Below are 24990 nucleotides of genomic sequence, written 5' to 3'. Positions count from 1 at the left end.
GTGCCCTGCAACTCCTTGTGCCGTTATCTTGTGAGAGACAGCAGCATCAGGGTGAGCCATCTGTACGCAGCTGAGCAAATGGAGCTTTAGTCCAGGAGGACCTGGAGAAACTGTGGGACTTCTCCAAAAGAAGTTTCTTGAACTTTCTCAAAATTTGGAAAAAGCACAAGAAAGAAAGAATGCTACAAAGTGCAGGCTGGGGGGTTGAGACCTGAGACAAGAAGAAAGAAATGCCACTTGAAGGGCAGCGCTGTGTTGCAATAGCAGTCTGGTGAACATTGACATCTCTCCTGGATGACACCATGTAAGGACAAATCTCACTTCCAAAATCAGTCTTGACAACGTTCAGAGAGGGACAATGACTACTTCACTCTGCATCAGCCTACACTCCCCAGGAGAGACATGGCTGCCTCCCAGGTGCTGTCAGACCTTGGAGCCCCAGAGACATCTCCAGGGAGACCAGGAGGGCAGAAAAAGTGCCACCTTGGGCTGGTCCTCTGCTGCTGATCTGGGCCGGGCTCCTGGGACAAAGGGAGCTCACAGCAAGCATGCAGCACTGCAAAGAGACAGATCTTAGGAGCAGCTCCTCTGCCAAGCGCAGCAGGGCTGAGGGCTCTGCCTGCAGGCACCGAGGGGAGAGGAGTGAGGCAGAAAGGTTAAAGGCAGCCTGGGGTGGGAGGCCACTGAGAGGCCACTGGAGGAGAACACTTCACAGCCCTTGACATATTAAGTGTCTGGCTGCAGGCCATCGAAGCTTCAGGTTCTTGAGGGATTTTGTGAAGCTGGCACCTCCCCCAGCCTGTGGGATCTGTAAGTACCACTCTCAGACCTTCTCTGCTGGAGAGGAGGAGGAGGAGATGCTCCAGAGCAGGGATTCCCTGCTGCACTGCCAGAGGGACAGAGCATGACGGCTGCCTTCTCCCAGGGACGGCTGCAGGGGTGTGAATGTGTGTGTGCAGCCAGGGGTGCCCAGGGCTGTCCTTCAGAGCAGGGTCCCTGCGCCCCAGGGGCTGTGTGCTGGGGCAGGGACTCTGCCTCTGCCAGGCTCAGCACTCAGCCTCCCTTTGTGAGCTCCCCACGGCGCTGGGGAAAGAAGCTGTGGGTGGAAGGATCAACTTCTGGACGAGCAGGGTCCTTCTGCTGTTGAGAGGGTGCTGTGTGGGTCAGGGCTGCCCACAGCTCCACATCACCAGTGGGAAACTTCCAAGGGGATGTTTCAAGAGGTTGTCCTGACCTGGCCTTTGGAACCTCCGAACAGGAACAGACACCCAGCCAGTGCCCTGCAAACAGGCAGGTGTGTGTAGGGCCAGGGTGAGTGCACAGAGGGTGGGATAGGACAGGAATACACACTGGACAATGAAACACCTCCCAGCAGGAAAATCCCCAGGCAGCAGGGATATGATCCAGGAATGAGAGGAAAGTAAAAGGATAAATGTTGTGGGAGGGAGAATTCTGAAAACTCTCTGCAATTCTGTCCTATTCAGACCCCTCTCTCTGGGCAAGACCCCTGGCCTCCTCTCCCACCCACCCAAGCCTCTGCCCTCAGGGCTGTGGGGTCCCAGCCATGAACCCCCTCCTCTGCAGCCAGAGCTCCAGCAGAGCCGTGCTGCAGCTCTCCAGCCACGTGCCCACGGCCCTCTGCAGAGCACAGGGGCTGAGAGCAGCTGCCCGGCAATGGTGGTGTCGGGGAGGGGGCACGCACAGCTGGGGGAGGGGGACGCTGTCCCCAGTGCCCACCTGCCTCTGCCCTGTCCTCTCTCAGCCGCACCCTGGCTGTATTTGCCCTTGTGCCTCCACCTCTCTGTGGTGGTGCTGCTGGGATCTTGTTCTTGCTGTCAGGCTGTCTGGGGAGGGGAGCTCCAGCTGCAGAGTCACCCCCTGATCTTGTGGGTCCTTTCCTGCAGCTGTGTCCATGGGAACAACTGTCCCAGCTTTCACCTGTGGGGCTGTGGGCAATGCAGGCTGTGGGGCTGGGGCAGGAGCTGCTTTTCCCTCAGTGGGATTCCATCATGAAAACACCTAACATAACTTCTTGGTGTGTCCTTCCAAGCTGTGAGTTTCCCTCAGAGATGCCAAACTCTCCCATAACATCTTTTTGTTACCTGAACACCCCATGGTTCAGCACAGAGATGCTATGGCCAAAACCCTGCTGTTGGGTTGGTGAAATGAGCCATGAGTGCTGTGGGCTAGAAGTGAGGTGCTGAAACCTTGAGAAAAGGTGAGACATTCAGTGGTTTGCAGTGCATCCCTTTGCTCTCAGCAGTGTCTCCTATCTTTTCACAGAAACAGAGCAGTGTGATCATCTTCAGTTTCAGAAAGCTGCAAGCCCAGGGCATCCAGGATGGAGAGACAGACCAGCTCCGCTCACTCTGCACTACCCCACAGCAATTCTCTTCTCATACAAGACTCACTCGGTTCTCCCTGAGTGCTAAGCCACAAGGAATCCTCTTGCCCTGCAGCGTCACTTTGCTGTCAAGTGAACTGGGAGCAGCAAGGTTGCAAAGCTCATTGGCGTCCAAAGTAGATTTAATCTGAGAAGACTCTGTGTTTACATGTTTCTGTAGGGCAGGACTTGCCCTTCAAGAGTTCACACCAGTGCTCCCTACTCCCAGTGGCACCTCCGCCAGCACCATGTGGAGCTCATACAAGGGGCATGAGAAACGTCTCCTTGAAAGGGGAAAGATCATCTGGGGGGCGGGGTGGTGGGGGGGCTTCCATGGGAACTGAATAGGTTTTGCTCAGGCAGCTTTGCCTTACCTTCTCACTGTTTTTTCTTCCTTGGACAGGCCTCCCTGCCCAGAGGAAGGAAATGTCCAACGGCAGCTCCATCACTGAGTTCCTCCTCCTGGCATTCGCAGACACACGGGAGCTGCAGCTCTTGCACTTCTGGCTCTTCCTGGGCATCTACCTGGCTGCCCTCCTGGGAAACGGCCTCATCATCACTGCCATAGCCTGCAACCACCACCTCCACACCCCCATGTACTTCTTCCTCCTCAACCTCTCCATCCTTGACTTTGGCCTCATCTCCACCACTGTTCCCAAAGCCATGGACAATTCCCTCTGGGACACCGGGAACATCTTTTACTTGGGATGTGCTGCACAGGCCTTTTTATTTGTCTTTTTTCTTTCAGCAGAGTTTTATCTTCTCACTGTCATGGCCTATGACCGCTTCGTTGCCATCTGCAGACCCCTGCACTACGGGACCCTCCTGTGCAGCAGAGCTTGTGTCCACATGGCAGCAGCTGCCTGGAGCACTGGGTTTCTCTGTGCTGTGCGGCACACTGCCAATACATTTTCACTGCCACTCTGCCAGGGAAAAGCCCTTAATCAGTTCTTCTGTGATGTCCCCCAGATTCTCAAGCTCTCCTGCTCAGACTCCTACCTCAGAGAATTTCGACTTGTTGCATTTAATGCTTTTGTCTTTTTTGGCTGTTTTGTGTTCATTGTGGTGTCCTATGTGCAGATCTTCAGGGCTGTGCAGAGGATCCCCTCTGAGCAGTGACAGCACAAAGTCTTCTCCATGTGCCTCCCTCACCTGGCTGTGGTCTCCCTGTTTCTCAGCACTGCCATATTTGCCTATCTGAAGCCCCCCTCCATCTCCTCCGCATCTTTGAATTTATTGGTTGCTGCTCTGTACTCATTGGTGCCTCCAGCAGTGAACCCCCTCATCTATAGCAGGAGGAACCAGGAGCTCAGGGAAGCAGCATGGAAAATGATGACTGAACTTTTTCGAGATGCGATAGTGTGTCCATCTTCTTCAATGTATGACTCATAGTGGAACTCCTTACTGCCCCAGACTTTATTAGGTTTTGTGGTTGTCATTCCTGCTAAGTGAGACCATATCCTATGGTCAGTACTGGGCTGTGTGCCACCCTCTGCTGTCTGCAAGTCTCATGAACTGGGACTTCTGTCTCCAGAGGACAACTGGGCCTTCCCTCAGGGGATTTCTGTCATCAACATTAATCATTTCAGTCATGTCCCAGATACATTTCTGTTGGATACCTGGAGTACCAGGGGCACTTAGTGAACAATCCAGACCAAATGGAATTGTTATGTTTATGAGGCAGCAGGCCTCAAGGACATCACTGAAGCTGCTTGTGAGAAAGTACTGAAGCCACCTGTGAGAAAATAATGAGGCCGCCTGTGAGAAAGTAAATGAAGCAACCTTGAGAAGAAGGAAAACAGCTGGCATACGTGACTGGGGGCTGAACGTGAAGCAGGGTGCAGGTGGAGAGAGCCATGCGTGTGAACATAGAGACTTAATGAATCATATTTTAGCTAGGAGTGCGTGCATGATATAGTTAACCAATTAGTAGAGAGCTTGGGCATGCCACGGAGTTAGAAGGGCTATATTAACCGGGATGTATCAACAATCGGCATTTGCTTGATCATATTGGTCGTCAGCAGTGTCCGTGACTTCCGCGTCAACAGGTGGCGCCCGAACAGGGACCCTCAGATCGGCATTGGACATTCCGACGGAACTGAAATAGGAAAAGAAGAGGGGGCGGAAGCTGGTCGAAGGCGAGTGCTGCCCCGGCACTCGGGAAGTCGCTATAGCGCAAAAACGTACAACGGAATCTCATCTCGGCCAGGCTAGCGGCCGGGGAGGAGATGGGGTCCACACTGACCAAAGAGGAGTCAGCAGTGGTTAAGCTCCTCCAACATATGCTCTCTATGAGAGGACTGAATTATGACTCGGCCGTCCTAGAAGCTTTGCTGCAGTGGGCAAAGAAAAGGGAATTAATTCCCACAGTTGATGATGCTTTTGAACTCCCGACATGGGAAAATATAGGAAAAGAACTGTGGGATGAAATAAGTAAGGGATCAAAGGAGGCGAGCAAACTCTCCACCGTGTGGAGGCTAATTAACGAAACATTGATAAGCATGAAAGCCAAGCATTCAGTTGCCACATCTGCTTTTGCGGCCTTAACTCCAGCCGACGGGTCCACCTCTGCTACTAGCATGCTCTTCTCGGGTTTAACGAGCCCTGCCGCCGCCCTGGCTCGTGCTGAGGGTGGGGGGGTTCGAGCCCCAGCAGGGACTCCAGGAAATGCAGCCACAGCCCCTATAACTATAGATATGTGGGCACCAGAGGGAAAAACTGCCAAAGGCTTTTCACCACCATCAGCTGTACCACTGCCAGGCGCCCCACCACACTGCGCCAGTGCAGGCTCAGTCACGAGCCTTTTTGCCGGCGCCAGCAGCTCTGGTTTATCCCCCGTTACCACCTTCTTCCCTGCCACCACGGCGTGAGAAAGAGGGGGATGAACAATCATCCGGCTTGAAGGACGCACAGCTGCAAGAGACGCTAAAAAGGCTGGAAGCCCTAGAGGTTCGCCAAGAAGCGTCGCTGGGAAACTTGTCACCTCCTTCGCCTGTGCCACATCGAGACCTGCCAGCATCCAACCTATTCGTTCCGAACGGAGCATCGGGGAAGATCAGTCTTTTTGCACCTTTGCAAGGGACGCCGGCGGGAGGGGCCGTGGATTTGAATCCGATAGTGCGGTGGGAAGAGGTGATTCGAGATGCTTTGATAGAAGGAGAGCCTTTGCCCATGGCATTTCCAGTTGTGACCAATAATACTGCGAGAAGTGTGTGGCAAGCATTAGACTAGAAAATATTAAAGGAAGCTAAAAGTGCAGTGCAGTGCTAAAATCATCATATACTCAATCTGTATTGCAGCATATTTTTTTGTCACAGTTCTTGACTCCTTATGATATTAGAATGATTGTCCAGATGCTTTTGCTACTTTCACAGCAGCTGCAGTTCTTTCAGTACTGGCAGGCTGCTTGTGATAGGGCAGCTGCGTCGCCTCGACAACAGAGTGATCCATTATTTGGGGTGCAAACTCAAATGCTGATGGGAGCGGGACCCTACACACGATCTGATTGGCAAGCGCAATTTGCTACCGAAGTGCTACAACTGGGCCAAGATTTGGCTTATAGAGCGCTTGCTAGGGTGCATGGCAGTAAGGCAAGGTCCCACAGAACCATATGGGAAATTTATTGATCAGTTGCACACTGCAATTATGGCTCACCCTGATCTGGATGATGACATGAAAGCAAAGTTCTTAGACATGCTTGCCTTTAATAATGCTAATGAAAAAACTAAGAGAGCCCTTAGTGTGCTGCCAAAAGGATCTAGTACAGGGCAACTGCTGGAAGCTGCTGAGCGAATGTTAGAACAAGAAAAGGCTACAGTCATGGCTGCTGCTGTAGGTGCAGCAGTTAAACCGTTGATATCAATAAAGCGGCGCGTGATTAACTGACTGCAACCCCCATTCCCTCTTCCCGCCCCCCCCCCATCCCTGTCCCGCTCAGGGGGCAGGGGAGGGAGGTGGAGATGGTGTTAAGCGCGGGAAGAGGGAGGGGTGGGGGGAGGTTGTCTTGTTCCCTTTTTCATTATCCTACTTTGGTTTTAGTGATGGTCTGTTTTGCTTGTAGCGGTGGCTTTAAGGATCCCTCCCTATTCTTGTCTTAAACCTCAGGTTTTAGTTTTCTTTCCTCCTGTATGCCTGGGGCCACAGCTGCAGCCACGCGCCCCCACCCCCCTGCCCCTGACATGGTTAACAGATACTCCTGTCTGAGTCGAGCTTTGTATAAGTGGAAGGACCGTTCCCTCTTATAACATGGGGGAAAGGATACGCTTATGTCTTTACAGGAGCAGTAAACAAGTGGATCCCTGTCTGTGCCATCTGCGGGTAAGCCTTTCAGAACAGGTTTGGTTGACCTGCCAGATACCGGTAGGACGGCAACTCTGTGTAAAACAGCAGCAACCACGAGTGCTGAGTGCTAAAACTACAAAAGATGGAACTTTTTGGGATCAGTAAAGATGGACTTCTGTCTATTTTCTTTTTTTTTAGCTATTCAAGAGCTAATGTTTCTAGAGGGGTAATGATTGTAAATGCTTTAAGATCTATACATTGCAACGACACAGCTTGACGTAATCATGCGAGCACATATCAAAATCCAGACAGCATAAAAGACCTAAACGAAGCATACATAGCATTGAATCTGGTTGCCAAGATAATACAGAGTTTTGGAAACTAAGTAAAATTATTGCTGCTTCAGTCTTTACACCTGGTGTGGCAAGTGCCTAGGCGTTAACTACGCTAAATAAATTGGACTGTTGGCTTGCTAAGCAAATAAATACAACTGCATCGGCACTATCAACACTGTTAACTGATGTAGATTCTATACGCTACGCTACTTTACAAAACAGAACCGCTGTTAGCCTGCAGAGCACATATTTGACAGGCCTTGTTGTATGCGCTGGCCACACATGCAGCAACATCCGGTCAGTACTCTTTCACTGAATCTGCTGAGGGTATCAACAGAGGTGGCTCGGAGCGAAGGGGAGAGGACGGACCCAGAGCACACTTTATTTACAACAGGGGACGCCCTGAAGGTGCTGCACCTACCTCCCTTCTCTGCTCTGACCCGGCTGATAATCATCCTCTTGCTCAGCGGTGTCTTTGGCATAGTTGGGTTAGTAACAGAGTAGATCAGCAATAGACTTTTTTTACTATTAGCACAAAATCATGATTGTCAGGATTTTGATGGGCTTTGCTGCATGAATCTGTCTGATCATTCGGAATCTATTCACCAAAGTATTCAAAACTTGCAAAAAGGAGTACAAAAACAGCAACAAAGTGATGGTTTTGATATATTCAGAAATCGTTTGGTGACTTGATATAAGCTTGTTACTAATAGCAGTAGGATGCTTATTCATTCCTTTTATATATGTATTTTGATCTATATTCTGTGTCTTAAAATGTGTGCAGACTTTAATAGATAAAGCGTTGAAACAAGCCTCTTCTCATAAACAAAGAAGGGGCAGATGTGGTATTTCGCTGAGCCAGTACGGTATCAGTGAAAGCACACCGACCTTGGGGGAGGAATGCAATCATGCTCTCAGGAAGAAGGCCATGGAATGAGAAGGGAAGCTTTAAGATCCAAAACATTGTTAGCAGAATTTATGGCTTGTTTCAACAGAGGCCTGCAGAAAACTAGTCATTGCTCTTGTAGATAAGAAAGTTACTGGAGTTGTTATATCTATAATAGTAGCAGAATGTTATAGTAGAAAATTACTAGAAGGTAGTGAAACTTAGCTTTGCTTCGTAATCATGAATGTGTATAACGTGTGATCAGTAATTTTATTAACTAATCCTGTGTGTGGCATAACTGGGTGGTTGCTGCCCTCGATTAAAATCGGAATTGTGATATTAGGCATCATACTAGGCATAACATACGATGCTTGCAAAAAATGATTGACAACTCAATACAGACAATCTGGCTCATTAAAAAAAAAAAAAAAAAAAGGGAGATTCAGTAGAGGCCTACATGTACCTAGTTGATATTGTAGTAAAATAAGGTCAGGAGTACCAAAAAGGGCTATAGGAGGACCATGTTATTTTAGAAAATTGATAGTGTTTGCTCCACCTATGAGAACATTACGGAATCATACTCGAGCAAGAAGATGCTAAAAGTATTGACTCCCCATTGTGACGGCAATTTAACCCTGTTGGGTACAGCTGAGCGGATAGCATTATCTTTATTTGTTCCTTGGGCAGCAACTGCAAAAACTTTAGCTAACTTAAATAAATTAGCTTGTTGGGCACAAAAGCAAATGAATTTAACTTCTAGCATGTTATCAGGATTATTAGAAGACATGGATAGCATGCGTCATGATATTTTTGCAGAATCTAGCAGCCATTGATTTTTTGTTATGCGCACATAAGTGGGTCTGGACTGTTCAAAACAAAAAGGGGGATTTGTTGGATACCTGGAGTATCAGGGGCACTTAGTGAACCATCCAGACCGAATGGAATTGTTATGTTTGTGAGCAGCAGGCCTCAAGGACATCACTGAAGCCGCTTGTGAGAAAGTACTGAAGCTGCCTGTAAGAAAGTACTGAAGGCACCTGTGAGAAAATAATGAGGCCGCCTGTGAGAAAATAATGAAGCCTCCTGTGAGAAAGTAAACGAAGCAACATTGAAGAAGATCGCAAACAACTTTGAGAAAGTGAAAACACAAAAAGTATGGGGCTTTCCAGGTTAACGGACTTTCCAGATTAGCTAACTGCAAGTAGGAAGGATATGCAAATGTAACTATTAGAGCTTAAGCCAATCACGCAATGACTAGTAGGCATATTTTATCTTAGCAATATAAATATGCGCACCCGGGACTAATAAGTCGAACTACGCTTATTACTCATATTGAGTCTTCGTCGTACGTTCCTCCGTCGCTCGCACCACCCACTCAGACGGACCTCTGGGTGGTGGCATTGTCATCCTTTTGAGGAGCCAACGCCACCCACTCTATAAGACGGACTTTCAGGAGGCTGACCCTCCATGGTGCTATTTTCTCCAACCTTTTTTTCTCTTTTCCTCTCTCTCCTTTCTTTCTCGTTCTCTCCCCGCCATTACCCTTTGTGTGTGAATGAAATAAAGAACCAACATATGCGTAAGACACAGTTGTGTCTTCATTCTCTAACCGAGAAATTCGTACCTTTCACGACCACATATTTATCGGTTCATGACAGGAAAGACAATAGAAAAGTACAGATGCCTGACCTCCGAGGAGAAGGCTTTGGCCTAGTCTTGTGATTTGTAGTGGGGGAGTCCATGTGAGCAGCACAGAAGGGCAGCAAAGCTCAGTAGAGCTGGTCTTCAAGGACAGCGCTTTTCAAGTCCAAGACCGTCTGCACCAACAGTCAGGAAAAGAAGAAGAGATATTCAGGAGAGAAGCTGGAGGAAGCAGGAAATTCCTGGGAAAGCTCCATGGCAAAAAGGAAGCATCCAGGAGATGGATGCGGAGACTTGAAAGAAAGAAGGAATTCAGAAATAGGGTTGGTTTTAGGAAAGCTGCAGAGTTGAGACTTGCAAGGGAGTTCAGGGGCACAACAATCAGCTGTTCCTACTTGAGGAAAAGGTCAAGAAGAAAGGAAGAGAATGTGTGGCCACTGCTGGGTTTAGCAAGAGGAGGAATAGATAGGTTTGAGGTACTCTCGGCCTTTGTCTTCTCCAGCAAGGTCTCTGAGTTGCGTGTGCCTAAAAGGTAGAGCCCAGCCAGAACACAACAGTGGATGGAGATGGAGTCAGAGGTTACTTAGGTAAGGTCAGTCCTTAAGAGTCCATTGCACCAGATGGGATGGATCTTAGGATGCTGAGAGAGCAGGATGATGTCATAGCAAGGCTGTTCCGAGACATTTTGTGATGTCATAATGAGTGGAGGAAGCAAGAAGCAAAGAAGGTGTCTCTTGGAGACTGGTGGGGAATCCCTTTGAGGAGGTGAAAGGACAGCAGAAACCCACATGCAGGACAAGCGAACTTTTCCCTAGTCATGATGTTCAGGCCAGAGGGCAGAGGTGTTCAGCTGAGCACGTGGAATAGAACAGGGAGAGCTCAGTTTCCCTTTCTCTTCACCATCAGCTGTATTTTCCACCTGTCCTTTGGGTAGAATGGCACTTGTCCCACATACGTCCTTCCTCTGCCTGACCTCAATCAGGGCAGTTGAATGTGGGTTTGATGGCCAAGCATGGGCTTGTAGTGCTACGCGAGACGCCAGGGCTCTGCAGCACAGCTGCATGCAGCTGGCACAGACAGCAGCGGTCCTGTGCAGGAACCCCAGCCCCATTCAGAGCAGCGGTGTGACGGGCACCAGCCAGGCCATCTCACACCTGAGATGGCCTTTGGCCAGTGACGGAATCCCACCGCTACAGAGACACAAGGTCTGTCCCTTCTCCATCCAGTAGATGGATGACAGCACATGAACACAAAACATCTCCCACGGAGGTCTCTGCAATGTTCCGTCACTCTCAAAGTGAGACTTTTATCCTGCAAAGCCACCAGACACTGCTGAGAGGAGAGCAATGCCCTGAACTTGGATGCAGACAACTCAATCTCTCATCTCTTCTCAAGGTGTCGGAACCCCACAAAGACAAAGACACACATGGCTCATTTCATCAGTCCAGCAGTGTTTCTTTGGTTATAGTATCTCCCTGCTTACACATGGGGCTTGGAGATAACAGAAAGATGCGGTGAGACAGAATTACATCCTAGAGGGAAACTCTACAGAGGCTGCTATTGTACAGGTGATATCGGACACACTGTGGTGCAAGGCTCAGACGCAACAGGATCAAGCCTCAACAGAAGCAGTACAAACCTTGAAAATTATATATAAGTAGAATTATCACAGGGAAAAAAAGAAAACCCAAAAAAAACCCCAAAAAACCAAAAACATGTAGCCTAAGATAAAGTCTGTGTAATGTTAAGAGACAGAAAGGAAGATTCGTGTCAGTGAAATGATGTGCATTGGGCCAGTTTCCATAGGGCATCCTTGAGCTCCTGGTTCCTCATGCTGTAGATGAGGGGGTTCACTGCTGGAGGCACCACTGAGTACAGAAATGACACCACCAGGTCCAGGACTGGGGAGGAGATGGAGGGGGGCTTCAGGTAGGCAACCATGGCAGTGTTGATAAACAGGGAGACCACGGCCAGGTGAGGGAGGCACATGGAAAAGGCTTTGTGCCGTCCCTGCTCAAAGGGGATCCTCAGCACAGCCCTGAAGATCTGCACATAGGACACCACAATGAACACAAAACAGCCAACACAAAAAAAACCACTAACCACTATAACCCAAATTTCCCTGAGGTAGGTGTCTGAGCAGGAGAGCTTGAGGATCTGGGGGATTTCACAGAAGAACTGGTCCAGGACATTGCCCTGGCAGAGTGGCAGTGAAAATGTATTGGCAGTGTGCAGCAGAGCATAGAGAAACCCACTGCCCCAGGCAGCTGCTGCCATGTGGACACAAGCTCTGCTGCCCAGCAGGGTCCCATAGTGCAGGGGTCTGCAGATGGCAGCATAGCGGTCATAGGCCATGACAGTGAGAAGATAGTACTCTGCTGAGATAAAAAGTAAAAAGAAGAATAGTTGGGCCACACATCCTTGGTAGGAGATGTCCCTGGTGTCCAAGAGGGAATTGGCCATGGCTTTGGGAACAGTGGTGGAGATGCACCCCAGGTCAAGGAGGGAGAGGTTGAGGAGGAAGAAGTACATGGGGGTGTGGAGGCGGTGGTCGCAGGCTATGGCAGTGATGATGAGGCCGTTTCCCAGGAGGGCAGCCAGGTAGATGCCCAGGAAGAGCCAGAAGTGCAAGAGCTGCAGCTCCCGTGTGTCTGCGAATGCCAGGAGGAGGAACTCAGTGATGGAGCTGCCGTTGGACATTTTCTTCCCCTGCGAATGGAGTCTGTTCAAGGAGGAAAATACATCAATAAGTTAGGACAGATTTATTTAAGAGTGATGTATTCAGTTTCGCAGAGAAACCTCCAGGATTGCCTCTCCCCGTTCAGTGAGAACTTTTGCAGGTCCCTTCCATGAGCTGTGGTTCGTCCTGACTGATGGTGACCTTGGGAGCAGAGGGCTTCGTTGTGGGCTCTGCAGGATTCAGTCCTGCACTATGGCAACAGGTAAATAGAACAGGGATGATCTCAGATTAAATCCACTTCTTTTATCAAAGAGCTTTTCAGTATCGTCTCTCCCAATTCTCTGAACTGTGGAATACAGCTGTTGCGATTTTTCTCTGCTTATTCTCCACCTCCATCCTTGGAAACCTTCAAGGCCAGTTTGAGCAATCTGATCCAGTTGAATATATCCCTGCTGCCTGCAGAGGGGTTCAACTAGATCATCTTTAAATGTTCCTTCCAAGGCAAATGATTCTATGATTCATTTGTTCAACATCTTTGTTAACAACATGGACAGTGGGATAGAGTGCACCCTCAGCAAGTTCATTGACAACATCAAGTTGTGTGGTGCCGTCAACACGCTGGAGGGGAGGGATGCCACCCAGAGGGACCTTGACAGGCTGGAGAGGTGAGCCCGTGCCAACCTCATGAAGTTCAACCAGGCCAATTGCAAGGTCCTGCACCTGGGTCGTGGCAATCCCAGGCACAAATCCAGGATGGGCGGGGAATGGACTGAGAGCAGCCCTGAGGAGAAGGACTTGGGAGTGCTGGTGGACAAGAAATTTAACACGAGCAGGCAATGCACCCTTGCGGCCCAGGAGGTCAACAACCTCCTGGGCTGCATCAAGAGAAGCGTGGCCAGCAGGTCGAGGGAGGTGATTCTCCCCCTCTACTCTGCCCTGGTGAGACGCCTCCTGCAGCACTGCGTCCAGTTCTTTAGCCCCCAACATAAGAAGGACATGGACCAGTTGGAGAGGGTCCAGAGGAGGCCACAAAGATGATAAAAGGTCTGGAGCACCTCTCCTATGAGGACAGGCTGAGAGAGTTGGGGCTGTTCAGCCTGCAGAAGAGGAGGCTCCGGGGAGACCTGATAGCGGTCTTCCAGTGCCTCAAGCAGGCGTTAAGGAAAGATGGGGAGGGACTGTTCAGTAGGGCCTGTTGTGATAGGACTAGAAGTAATGGTTTAAATATAGAGGGAGGTACATGTAGAGTAGATTTTAGTAATTTTTTTTTTTTTAACACTGAGGGTGGTAGAACAATGGCCCAGGTTTCCCAGAGAGGTGGTTGATGCCCCATCCCTGGAAAAACTCAAGGCCAGGTTGTAAGAGGCTCTGAGCAACCTGATCTGGTTGGAGATGTCCTTGCTCCTTGCCGGGAGGTTGGACTAGATGGCCTTTGAAGGTCCCTTCCAACCCTAACCATTCGATGATTCTATGATTCTGTTCTGGTTACTGCACTACCATTGAGGAGAACTGGAGCCCTTGGCATTCCTGCTGCACTCCAGGTGAAATCCAGTGAGTGCTGAGAAGCAAAGGGATTGTCCCTTAGTGTGGGATGAGGACAGACGCTGTCTCTCCATCAGCCCTGGTCTCGACTGCACTGTGCTGGCATCTGATTGAGCTGGAGGACAATCACACTCAGGTGTTCTCCCCAAAAGAAAATGGACACTGCTGAGAGCAGAATACAGTTTCTAAGCGTAGCTCTCCCAGTCCCTCACCCCTTCTCGTCATAATCAAGGATGATCTCAGCTCTGCCCTCCCAGCCAGGGACACCAAGGGCTTCTTACAGCTGCTCGCATACAGCGGCCCAGCAGCATTTCCATGGCCTTAACCCTGCAAGGTCTTCACCATTCGGCACTTGGAAAACCAGAGGAGCTGTGGATGTGCCCTTCCGGAGGGCAACCTGGAACCCAGCAGGACTCCCCATTGAAAGAGTCAAATATCCTAAAGCTGGTTTCACCTGAAGGGAGGGGCTGATCTTTTCCAGCCATACACACTGCAATGGCCAAAGTCCCAAAGTTTGGGAAAGGGTTTGGTTGCTTTTCTGTGGAAAAATCTGCATGACAGGATCCACAATTTCTCCAGGAATGGTCCCCGCACTGCAGGGAATTGCAGGCAGATGCCCAAATCCCCCCTCCCACCACGTTTCTGGGATCAGCGCCCTCTCCCTCTCTGACAATGTCTCTGCCGCCTGCAGCTGTCTCTGCTGGGAACCGCTTCTCTGTGCCCAGGTCTCTTCCCTGTCAGTGCTCACAGAACCAGAGCCCCATCCCACTCCCTGTGTGCTCAGCTCTGCCCTGCAAACTCCTCCTGGCAGCAGGGAACTGTTGCGGGGGCAGCTCTGTCTGTGCAAGGGCTAAGGAGCAGCTCAGAGAGTCCTAAAGAGAACGGGCATCTCTGTGTCTCCTCAAGAGTGGAACAATAAATTCCTGTCTCCCACTTCCCACCCAGCCAACCAAGAGGACTGATCCCAAAGCACAGACTCCTTCCCTTTCAGGGAAACCACACTTTGACCATCCCCTTTACAAATCCCTTTGGAAATGACCTGGGGGTAGCATGGAGCTTACAGCAGTGCTGACCCATGGAGCACACTCTCGACAGCAGAAAGACCCTGTCCTGTCAGGGGTCTCTCCTTCCACCCACAGCTTCTCCCCACAGCCCTCATAGCTGAGTCCCTGCCCCATCACACAGCCCCCATGGTGAAGGGACCCAGCTCGGAAGGACAGCCCTGGGCACCCCTGGCTGCACACCTGGCTTTGCACCCTTGCACTCACCCCCCACACAAGGCAGACATCATGCCCTCTCCTACTGATGGTGCAGCAGGGAAGCCCTGCTCAGGAGCAGGTCCTTTGCCCCTGCACCGGGGAAACGGTGGGAACCGTCCTGGCAGTTCCTACAGGCTGTGGGATGAACCAGCTCCACAAGATCCCTCCAGGAACACCAGCTTCAATGCCCCGCACACAGAGACTTACCGTAAAGAAGGCTGTGAAGATTTCTGCCTCAGCGAGCTCTCGGCATCCTGCCACCCCAGGCTGCCTTTCACCTCTCTGTGCCTCGCTCCTCTCCCCTCAGCTCCTGCAGGCAGAGCCCTCAGCCCTGCTGCGCTTGGCAGAGGAGCTGCTCCTGGGCAGAGCTGTCTCTCTGCAGCGCTGCCCTGTTACCATCAGCTCCCTGCATCCCAGGAGCCCGGCCCAGCTCAGCAGCAGAGGCCCAGCTCAAGGCAGCACTTTCTCTGTCCCCTCTGGGCTCCCTCCAGCTGTCCTTGGGGCTCCAGGGCTGGCAGCTCCTGACAGGCACAAGGGTCATCCCTGGGGAACGGCATTTGCAACAGACTGAAGTAATCCCTGACTGCCACTGTCTGAACACTGAACCTGCTGGGAGACAGGCTGAAGTCATCACGGATGTTCCCTCCCGCAGCTGGGAAGAGACACTTCCTTCCAGCAGTGTTATTGCTCCTCTCAGGAAGACATGGCAGTGAGAATCACCTTGTCCTTTCTGTAGGCAGGGTACCAGACAGTGACAAGGAGGGATCTCCTTTACCCCTGCTGAGGGAAAGGACTCAGCAGAGTCAGTCACAGCATCTCACCCTGGGTTTGCAGTCCTAGGGCTGGAACAGGACCCATCTCCCTCCCATGCACACCCCAGACCCAGAGGAGGTGGGATGCCTCTTGCCTGCATTCAGCTGTGCACAAAGAGCTGCACCTGCACGTGAGCTGTTTTTCTCAGCTCCCTTTGTAATTCCTGGTGACTGAGGGTGTTGTTCAGGTGTGAACACCTGGTGATATTTGAAGTGACACCAGAGTTTGTCCAAGAGGTGTGCAGGCAGCTGCAAGCTCCAATTGAAGCAGTGCTAATGGAGAGGACAGCATCTTGGGGCATCCTTCTGGAGCCTGGTGGGGAATTTGGTTGGTAGATGGAAATGAGAGCAGTTAGGACAACTAAAACTTCCCCTGTTTGTTGTAGGAAGGATCAAAATCAAGGTTTCAAATCCAGATATCCTTGGAGATGGAGGTGGAAACTCCCACTACCAACCAGGATATGTGTTGCCTTTGTTGGCGTGGCGACCTGGTTCAGGAATGGCACGGCGACCAACCCCAGGCCGCTCGGTCCATCAGCTCGCTGACACCAGTGTGGTGGACGGCAAATGGTGTTTATTGAGGGGTAACACGACCTTATATAGCTTAGGTTTACAACGTTATTTCCGTCTGCTTGCATCACAAACTGACCGCTATTGGTCATCAGGAGAGAGACCCTATCTTTCCGTACAGCGCGATATCTTCCGGTCGCCAGACCCTAGCTACCCACATTTCCCCCCTCCCTATGCGTAATTAAATTGATCAAAATATCACAGTCTTTTCCCGTTTGAATGCAAACGATTTTGACTGGCCTCATGGAGAGGGAGGCAAAAGAAAAAAAGCGTCCTTTCAAATCCAGAGCAGCAAGCCAAAGTGGTTCAGGTGTCATCACAGTCAGCAGGGTATATGGATCCGCCACTGCTGGGTAGAGGTCTTCTTACTTTCCGTACGTCCAGTCCCAACAATATCTTTCCAGTGAGCAAGTACACAACCTAAAGGGCTTTTCTTTAATGTTCCTCCACTCTGACCTCCTCCCATATTTACTGATTCATTCTCTGATCCTGTCTTTACTCCGTGTCCAGCAACTCAGTTGCTGTACCACCCCTTCCCCAGAGTTTGAGGGGTGCTGCCACTCCCCCAGAATCCGAATGGGTGACTACTTCCTCTCTTCCCTTAGTCCGACTTCCTCTTTCCAGCGTACACATACACAACCCTCTCTTTACTCACCTAGGACACTCGAAATTCCAGCTAAACACTGCTCACAACTTTTCATTACAGCACGTACTTGCACTCTGGAACAAACACAGGTTTACAAGAGGTATCGCGGTGTAAAGGACACCATTCAGGGCCATCGGGGTCCCACTACAAGGGAACAAAGAAATCTACAATGACAGAACACAATAAATTAGTACCGCAACTACAAAGACGCACTTTGGATCCAGTTCAAGAATACATACACTGTGATCTCGGATAAAAAACATACTAAATGTATAGTTAAGTTAGTTAAAATATTCTGTTCTTGTTCTATGTTTTACAGCAATCTTAAAGAATATATATGTCTTAAAATAGTTGTTACCTTAAAAAGATCGATTAATGGCACTTTGTGAGTAGGCGTAAAAGCGAAGGCAAGCCTAATACTGTTAGTAAACCTGATTGAAAATACTGTGTAATCATCCAGCGATAGCGAGTATAAGGCACGCTGGGCGGATGGTAAATGGGGAATGATTAGGGATAATTCTAAACAAACAGAACCTTAAAGCAATTGTCGGTGTTCCATGTGTTCCACTAACATGATGTTAACCGTCTCTAACCGGCTCTTGACAAACGACACGAGTCTGTTTAATATACAGGGTCCGAAGATCAATGCTAACACGATCATTGTGACTGGCCCTACCAGGGTAGATACCAGGGCGGTTAACCACGGTGAATGGCTAGACCATGATGCAAACCAACTTTGTTGTGCCTCTCGTTCCCTTTTCCGTTTCTCCAATCCCTCTCGCAATTTGGCCATGGTGTCTCTCACTATTGCCGTGTGGTCCGCATACACACAGCACTCTTCCCTTAGCGCGGCGCACACTCCTCCTTGCTGTAAGAACATCAGGTCCAATCCTCTGCGATTTTGCAACACTACTTCAGATAATGATCTGATTGACTGTTCTAATGCGCTTATTGATTGTTCAATTCTAGCCAGGTCCTCATCTACTGCTACCCTCAAGGCACTAAATTCTTGACTCTGTTGTACCAAGGATGCTACTCCCGTACCTATTCCTGCACCCCCTATGATCATTAGCGTAGCTACCGTTAGTGCTGTGAAGGGTTCTCGCTTTGACAGATGATGTTCTGGGGTAATCTGTGAGTCGTAGGCAAATTCTTCGGAGTGGTAAAAGATTTTGGGAACTATGGATACCTGGACACAATATTCTGAGGATCCGTCAAAATTTTCCAACGACAAACAAGGTGTGATTCCAATAGCAGAACAAACCCATTTGGCATTTTTGGCCGGTATTAGCCACTTTGCAGGGGTTTTATATGGTGTCTTATTAACACACAGTTGTTCGTTGTGCTTTGGGACTTTGCCTACACACAGACCACTTCCCACCACCTGTGTCCATGTAATCCCACGCTTTTCTGTGTCCCATATACACTGGGCCGGATTTAACTCATTTGACTGTGTTGGCATGTCACTTACTCCTACGGCCTGAGAAAAGGGTGGTTTTATTCCGTAGCACAACCAGCAATGCTCTGTGAGATTTGGGTTAGTTTTGTTCAATACTTGGTAGCTAGCTTGCATCATTTTCCAGAGAGGATTTTCGTAAGGGATTTTGGTGATGTGTGTCACCATGGGTGTGGTAACCTCAGTATTCCTTTTGATATAACGTAGTGGAGGTTTAGATATTTGTGGGCTAAGAACTGGGTTAGGCCCGATTGGTTGGGGTGCCTGCGGCATGAGCCTGGTAATTTGTATCACTACTCCTGGATCTGTGGAAGCTTTGTGAATGAATACTGACCACATTTTCCCCACCGCCCAGCCCGTATTAACCGGGTGTAGGACTTCCAAATTCAAATGGGTACAAGTACCTCTGTGATATGTTAATCCATCGCTTGCAAATTTTGGATGGTCACACCCACTTGGTCCCCATCTTACCCGCAAAAAGTCATCCTCTCTTCCTGGCTTCCATCTATCACTTGTCACAATGGTCTCACATCCCCAGTATCCACAAAAACAATACCCTGGATGGTTGCAAAAGCTCTTTCCCGGGTTTGAACTGGGGCACCAGTATGTTCCCCATAGTGATTTGGATTTGGGTCCCCCCACTGCGGGGAACAGGTCACCAATTGTTATTGTAAAAGTCGGAGCACCTGCTGTTATGTTTTCCTTTATCACCTTGTCATTGTTTGCAGGGTTTCATAGGACCCACCTGCATGGCCGATGGGGATGGTACTCCGATTCTGCCTGCCCTATAGCCACAAGCTCTAAAATCAGAATCACACAAAGGCGTCGCGGCCCCCCACCCATGGGTGCTCTGTCGCCGTTGTTCTGATTCCGCTAGTGCGGAGCTCTCAGGTGCGGACAGGGTGCTTGTTGAGTTGTCGTCCTCTCTTGGCACCGGGGCATACGGGTTACGAGGGCGTCCGATGATCCGGTCCTGTGGACGAAAACTCAGAGTTTTCATTAGCTTTATTCTGGAGGTCTGGTTTAATGGACTTAAGCGGACACCACTTAACTCTCCCTTCTTTTCTGACAGCAGCATACCCTCGCCCTGTTAGGACTAGCCTCCACCCTCGTTCCCATTCTCCCAGCTCATTCCTGATTGTAACCAATGGGCCCTCTTCCAGCGCTCGAGTGGCCCAATGTTTTTGGGCGAGGCTATTCACCTCTTCCCTTCTGGGGAACTGGTTTAATGCTAACAAAGCAGTCGCCAAGAGGCGTGTTTGGTCCCCTGAAGGAATGGCATTGGTAAAACCTTCTGTTTTTGCCAAAACTTCTAATTTGGATTTTAGAGTTTGGTTTGCCTGCTCAACTATGGCTTGTCCTGTGCTGTTGTACGGGATACCTTGTATTAGAGTAGTACCCCATTTTGAAGCAAATGCTTGGACTGATTTAGAAATGAAATTCGGACCGTTATCTGTTTTGATCTGATTAGGAATGCCAAGCCACACCATGGCTGTCAGCCAATGTTGGATGGTCGCTTTGGAGTCAGTCTTAAGGTGTTGTGTGGCTACGATCATTCCGCTATACGTGTCCACAGTTACCGCTAGCCACTCTCGAGGCTTCAGTAGCTGACAGAGCGTAAAGTCCGTTTGCCACACCTCAGAGGCTTTTAAGACCTCTGGGGTTGACTCCACTGGACCATAGTGGCGCTTTCTGACAGTGGGGACACGTAGCTACTACGTGTTTCGCATCTGTGACTGAAATCCCACGTGTCTTCGCCAGCGCTTTAGCTCTGATATGGAGAGACTCGTGTAGCTGACGGGCATCTCTTAGCGTCCACAGCCCTTTTGCAGAGGCGTCTGCTTTATCATTGCCGGTTTGAAAGAATCCCTTAACTGAACTGTGACTGTTGACGAGGATGACCGATGACTTTCGGGAAGAAAGTGCTTCTTCTAGCATCAATGCTGTTGTGGACGTTGACACGCCAGGCCCCGACATGGCCAAGCAAAGTTTAGCCACAAACATCGAATCAGTCACAACGTTAAGGTGTTCCGTTGGGAACAGTCCGCAGGCTAGTACTACTGCCGTTGCTTCTAGCTGCTGGACTGAAAGCGCACGATCGGTTGCTTTAATGCAGCACCATTCTCCTTCCAATTGCCATACTGCTGCTGCGGTTGAGGTCGCTGAGGATGCATCTGTGAAGACCGTTGGTCCCTGTTGGGGCCGGTCCATGATTTTTCGTGGAAGGTCGATATCGACAATTGCCAGCATTTGAGTCCAAGGGGGCTTTACAGCGTACTGGATTTCTCCTCCAAATCCGGCGAGGGCTATGGTTAAATGTTCTGACATTGCCCCTGACTGCGTTGGAAGCTGTTTGCGGAAGGGTAGGTATATTCTGGCGGGTTCAATGCCTAGATGTCTCAAGGCGAGTTTTCTGCCTTTCATGATGAGGTTGCCAAGACACTTGACTCCTGGAGAGAATGCACGCGACGTGTTTCCCAGGACTATCCATTGTATCAGCTGCGCTTTTTCAGGGGGACCCTGGGCTAGTGCCCCTACCCCCCCTTTTTCTGTGAAGTGTACATACAGATCGAGCCGGTGCACCTGGGTTCCATCTGGCGAGCATGCTTGATGATACCTGTTGCTCAATGAAGTCGAGGGAGTTCATTGCTTCCGTCGTCAGAGTTTTTTGCTCCCATGGGTTTTTTCTCTTTAGAAGATCGTACAAGGGGGCCATGGTTTCGGGAGGGATCAAGACGATGTTACGGAGCCACTGCAAGGACCCCACCAGCTGTTGCATGTCATGGAGCGTTTCGATATGCCAATGGATCTTTATCTGGGGAGGGGTTATGTAAGAACCTGTAATTCCCACTCCCAAAAAACTCACACATGGTCCTCTTTTGATTTTTGCACTAGCAATTTCGAACCCGTTAGTTTTTAAAGTTTCTGAGACTGTTGACACTAGCTGGTCCACTTGACTCCCTGACGGTGCGGCGATCAAGATATCATCCATGTATTGAATGATAGTCGCGGTTGGGTCACTGCGCCGAACCGGTGCCAGCGCCCGGTCCACTGTGATCTGGCAGATAGTGGGCGAGTTGATCATTCCTTGAGGCAGCATGTTCCACTGGAAGCGTAGGTTGGGGCGTTGGCTGTTTGGGAACACGACAGAAAAAGCAAACCGCTCTTTGTCCTCTTCATGCAGGGGTATTGAAAAGAAGCAGTCCTTAATGTCAAGGACGGCGCAATGCTGTCCTTCTGGTATCATAGAGTTCATGGGCAACAGTGTTTGGACAGGACCCATTGGTTGAATTCTCTTATTTACTTCACGCAGGTCATGAAGGAGATGAAACACCTCGCCAGATCGTTTGGGTATTACAAAAACTGGGGTGTTCCACGGGCTAGTGGAAGGCTCTATGTGACCTTGTTGTAGTTCACGGTCAAGTAGCTTAAGAAGAGCGTCCATTCGAGGCTTTGACAGGGGCCACTGCTCGACCCACACTGGGTTGGACGATTTCCACATCAGTCTGATTGGTGGGAGTGGGTATGTGGCAGTGGCCCTTATGGTAAATTTGTCACCCTGGCTTTTAATAGGGTTAGAGCGTCCCTTCCCAACAGGGGTGGGACTCCTGACAGGACATATGGGAAGAGGGTAATAGTTTTCTCCGGTCCCTTTTCAGTGTGAAGTGTGATTGCTACCAATTGAGCGCTCTTCCCGGCTTGGGTTAATCCCCCGACTCCACCCACCATGGGGGCGCCTTCCAATTTCCAATGTGGGGGCCAATTCACCTCAGGGATAACTGTAACATCTGCTCCGGTGTCAATCAGAAAAGGGACACTAATAGTGGTGCCATTTAAGGCATTGTGAAGGGAACAGATCCCCCACACCACTGGTGGGTTGTCACACTTTACTGCCAGGGCCACCCTGGGGTCCTGCCCCCAAATGGTGGTCCTTGTTGTTCCTGAGATGGGGGTAGATTCGGCTGGACCGTTGGTTGAGCCATAAAGTTGGTCGCTTCTTGAGGGGGCAGCGGGTTCGGGAGCATTTTGCCCCATCCGGGGTTGGCACAATTGGGCCGCCTCGTATCCCAAGTGGGAGAGGGCTCTGTGCGGCCCAGGTGCCCTCTCCCCCTCCCGTTTCCCTGGATTTTAGATCTGCATTCTTTAGCGAAATGCCCTGTCCTTCCACAGGCCCAACACGGTCCTCTGGATTGATTTTGGCGCGGGGGGGGGTGCTGTTGGCAGATTCCCCAGCCGAGGGCAGTTTGCTACAACGTGGCCCGCCTGGCCGCATTTAAAACATGCCATCACGTCAGCTATTGCAGTGCGGACAGCCACCTGGATCGGGGCTAAATGCTCTTCGTTCGTGACATGCTTAATCATGTCCGCGATACTTGACCCCATTGGCAGTGATCGTAAGATTTCTTTGGTTGCCGAATTACACTGCTGACGTAAGCACTCTGCTATAACCGGGCCTTTCGCTTCCGAAGGCAGGGTCGAGGAGTCAATTGCTGTCTGGAGGCGATCCACAAATTGCGCAAAGCTTTCGCTTTCTTTTTGCTTTACTGTGGACCAGGGTGAGGGCTTGACAATAGCTCTAGAGGCTGTGCGAATAGCTTCTCTGGCCACACGCGTAGTTGGCATAACCTCATGGGCCCACATGCCCTGGGCCTGCGCTTGGCGGGTAATCATTGTCGGGTCTGAACCCATCAGCCGCTGCAGGCTGGAGCCGTGTAGTGGGTGATCCGCCCCGGTTACTTGGGCTAGTTGCTTTGCACAGTTGTCCTCCCATTCTTGTTTAAAAACAATCATCCCTGCCCCATCAAAGATCAGTCTACAAGTTTGTTTTATATCAAATGGGAGCATGTCGTCTCCCCCAAAGACACCACCTACAAGGGTGGAGACCAAGGCAGAATTGAGCCCTTTGTCTGCAATTGCTTTAACAATCGCTTGTATATCCTTGGGGTTTATTGGCGAGTAGACCCTTTGTCCCCCGTCTGCCACCCAGACCGGGAACGCCAGCGTGGCTGTTGGGACCCAATCCGCACAGGCAATCTTTATTTCCCTCCAATCCGTGAGAGGAACTCCTTCCCCTCGCGATTCCTTTTTATTTTGGCTGGGGATATTTTTGCTTTTAATTTTATTTACCCTCGTGTCCCCCTCCTCTGAGTCTGAATCGGTTACAAGCCGCTCGTCCGAGCTCGTGTCTGTTCCGGAGTCGGAACTCCACTGACTGGTTACTTCCGGGTTCTGATGCCTTTTTGTTGGGCGCCGCCCACTTCTTTTGTGGGCGGGCTGTTCCCTCCCCCTTGGCTTGTCCCTCCGTTTTGGTTCGCCCCGCCTTCTGCTCGGCGGGCCGCTCTGATTGGCTGTCGGCGCTTCACTCACACTGCCCTCCCCTCCCCGGTCGCCCCCAACACTCTTCTCCTTGTCGTCCTCCTCCCCTTCCGGTTTGTGTGCGCTTGTTAGCTCGAGTGCTTCTTCTTTGTTCCCACCAGGGACATCTTCGCCCCGCCCTCCCCCCTGGGGTTCGGCGCCATTATGAGGCGCATAAGGTGGTGGTCTCGCCCGGGCTTCAGCGCCCCTGGCTTCCTCAGCTAACCCACCCCAGAAGGACAGTGCGCGCTTCTGTGCCTCCGTAATCGGGTCAGGGTTCGGGGACTGAGGGGGCGAGGGGTTCAGGGGTAGAGGGGGCGTGTCGCCCTCTTGTAAGTTTTTTGACTCCGTGGAATCACCGCCATTTGGGGGGTGCGGAGTCTGTGTAGCTGCCCCGACTCCCAGTTTCGGAGTGACTAACAAACAGTCCCTTGCCGCCCTCCAGGTTTCCTGCTCTTGTAAGGCCTTCTGCAGGGCCTGTATGACTTTCCCCCACGACTTAAGGTTTTTCCTGCTACCCAAGGACATCGTCTCCTCGGCTAATGCTTTAGTGCATTTATCCCACACTTCGGGGTGGAGAATAGCCACCAGCTGGTCAATGACCCCAATTTGTAAAAGCCTCGCAACTGCGAGAGTAAAATCTTTGGGCTTACAATCAATACCCCACTGCTTATGTAATTGTGATACGACCTTCACAAGGGCTTCCATCCTCCTTGTTGGTCCGGGAGTGTCCTCCCTGCCGGGCTGGTCCTGCCACTCCGGCCGCCGTTCACCCGTCCAGGCGACTTCCCGGGTTTCGGCACCACTTGTTGCCTTTGTTGGCGTGGCGACCTGGTTCAGGAATGGCACGGCGACCAACCCCAGGCTGCTCGGTCCATCAGCTCGCTGACACCAGTGTGGTGGACGGCAAATGGCGTTTATTGAGGGGTAACACGACCTTATATAGCTTAGGTTTACAACGTTATTTCCGTCTGCTTGCATCACAAACTGACTGCTATTGGTCATCAGGAGAGAGACCCTATCTTTCCGTACAGCGCGATATCTTCCGGTCGCCAGACCCTAGCTACCCACAGATATGCATCCTGGTCAAGGACAATAATCACATTTTCATGTGATTCATGTCCAGTGTACTTGTGTGCAAGTG

General features: G+C 50.5%; 1 protein-coding gene and 1 long non-coding RNA gene across 2 annotated transcripts; both read right to left on the bottom strand.

The window, feature by feature from the left end:
• Nucleotides 1–11296: 11296 nt before the first annotated feature.
• On the bottom strand, nt 11297–11881 carry LOC147599829 (olfactory receptor 14C36-like). The gene has a single exon (XM_086753628.1). The coding sequence runs from the start codon at nt 11879–11881 to the stop codon at nt 11297–11299; it is 585 nt and encodes a 194-aa protein (XP_086609754.1).
• A 4492-nt stretch (nt 11882–16373) lies between these two features.
• On the bottom strand, nt 16374–19876 carry LOC147599828 (uncharacterized). Its single transcript, XR_015259280.1, has 2 exons — nt 19237–19876; nt 16374–17199 (listed from the first exon to the last, which is right to left on the bottom strand). It is a non-coding gene; the product is annotated as an uncharacterized LOC147599828 (long non-coding RNA).
• Between the last annotated feature and the right edge of the window lie 5114 nt (nt 19877–24990).

The sequence above is a fragment of the Chlamydotis macqueenii genome, chromosome 8 (assembly GCF_036417535.1).
Source record: "Chlamydotis macqueenii isolate bChlMac1 chromosome 8, bChlMac1.mat, whole genome shotgun sequence".
Lineage (NCBI taxonomy): Eukaryota > Metazoa > Chordata > Aves > Otidiformes > Otididae > Chlamydotis > Chlamydotis macqueenii.
This window is presented reverse-complemented; position numbering and strand designations above follow the sequence as displayed.

Bases quoted from the DNA above. Each gene is read 5' to 3' on its own strand.
- LOC147599829 (XM_086753628.1), bottom strand. From the start codon at position 11,881: ATGGCCTATGACCGCTATGCTGCCATCTGCAGACCCCTGCACTATGGG.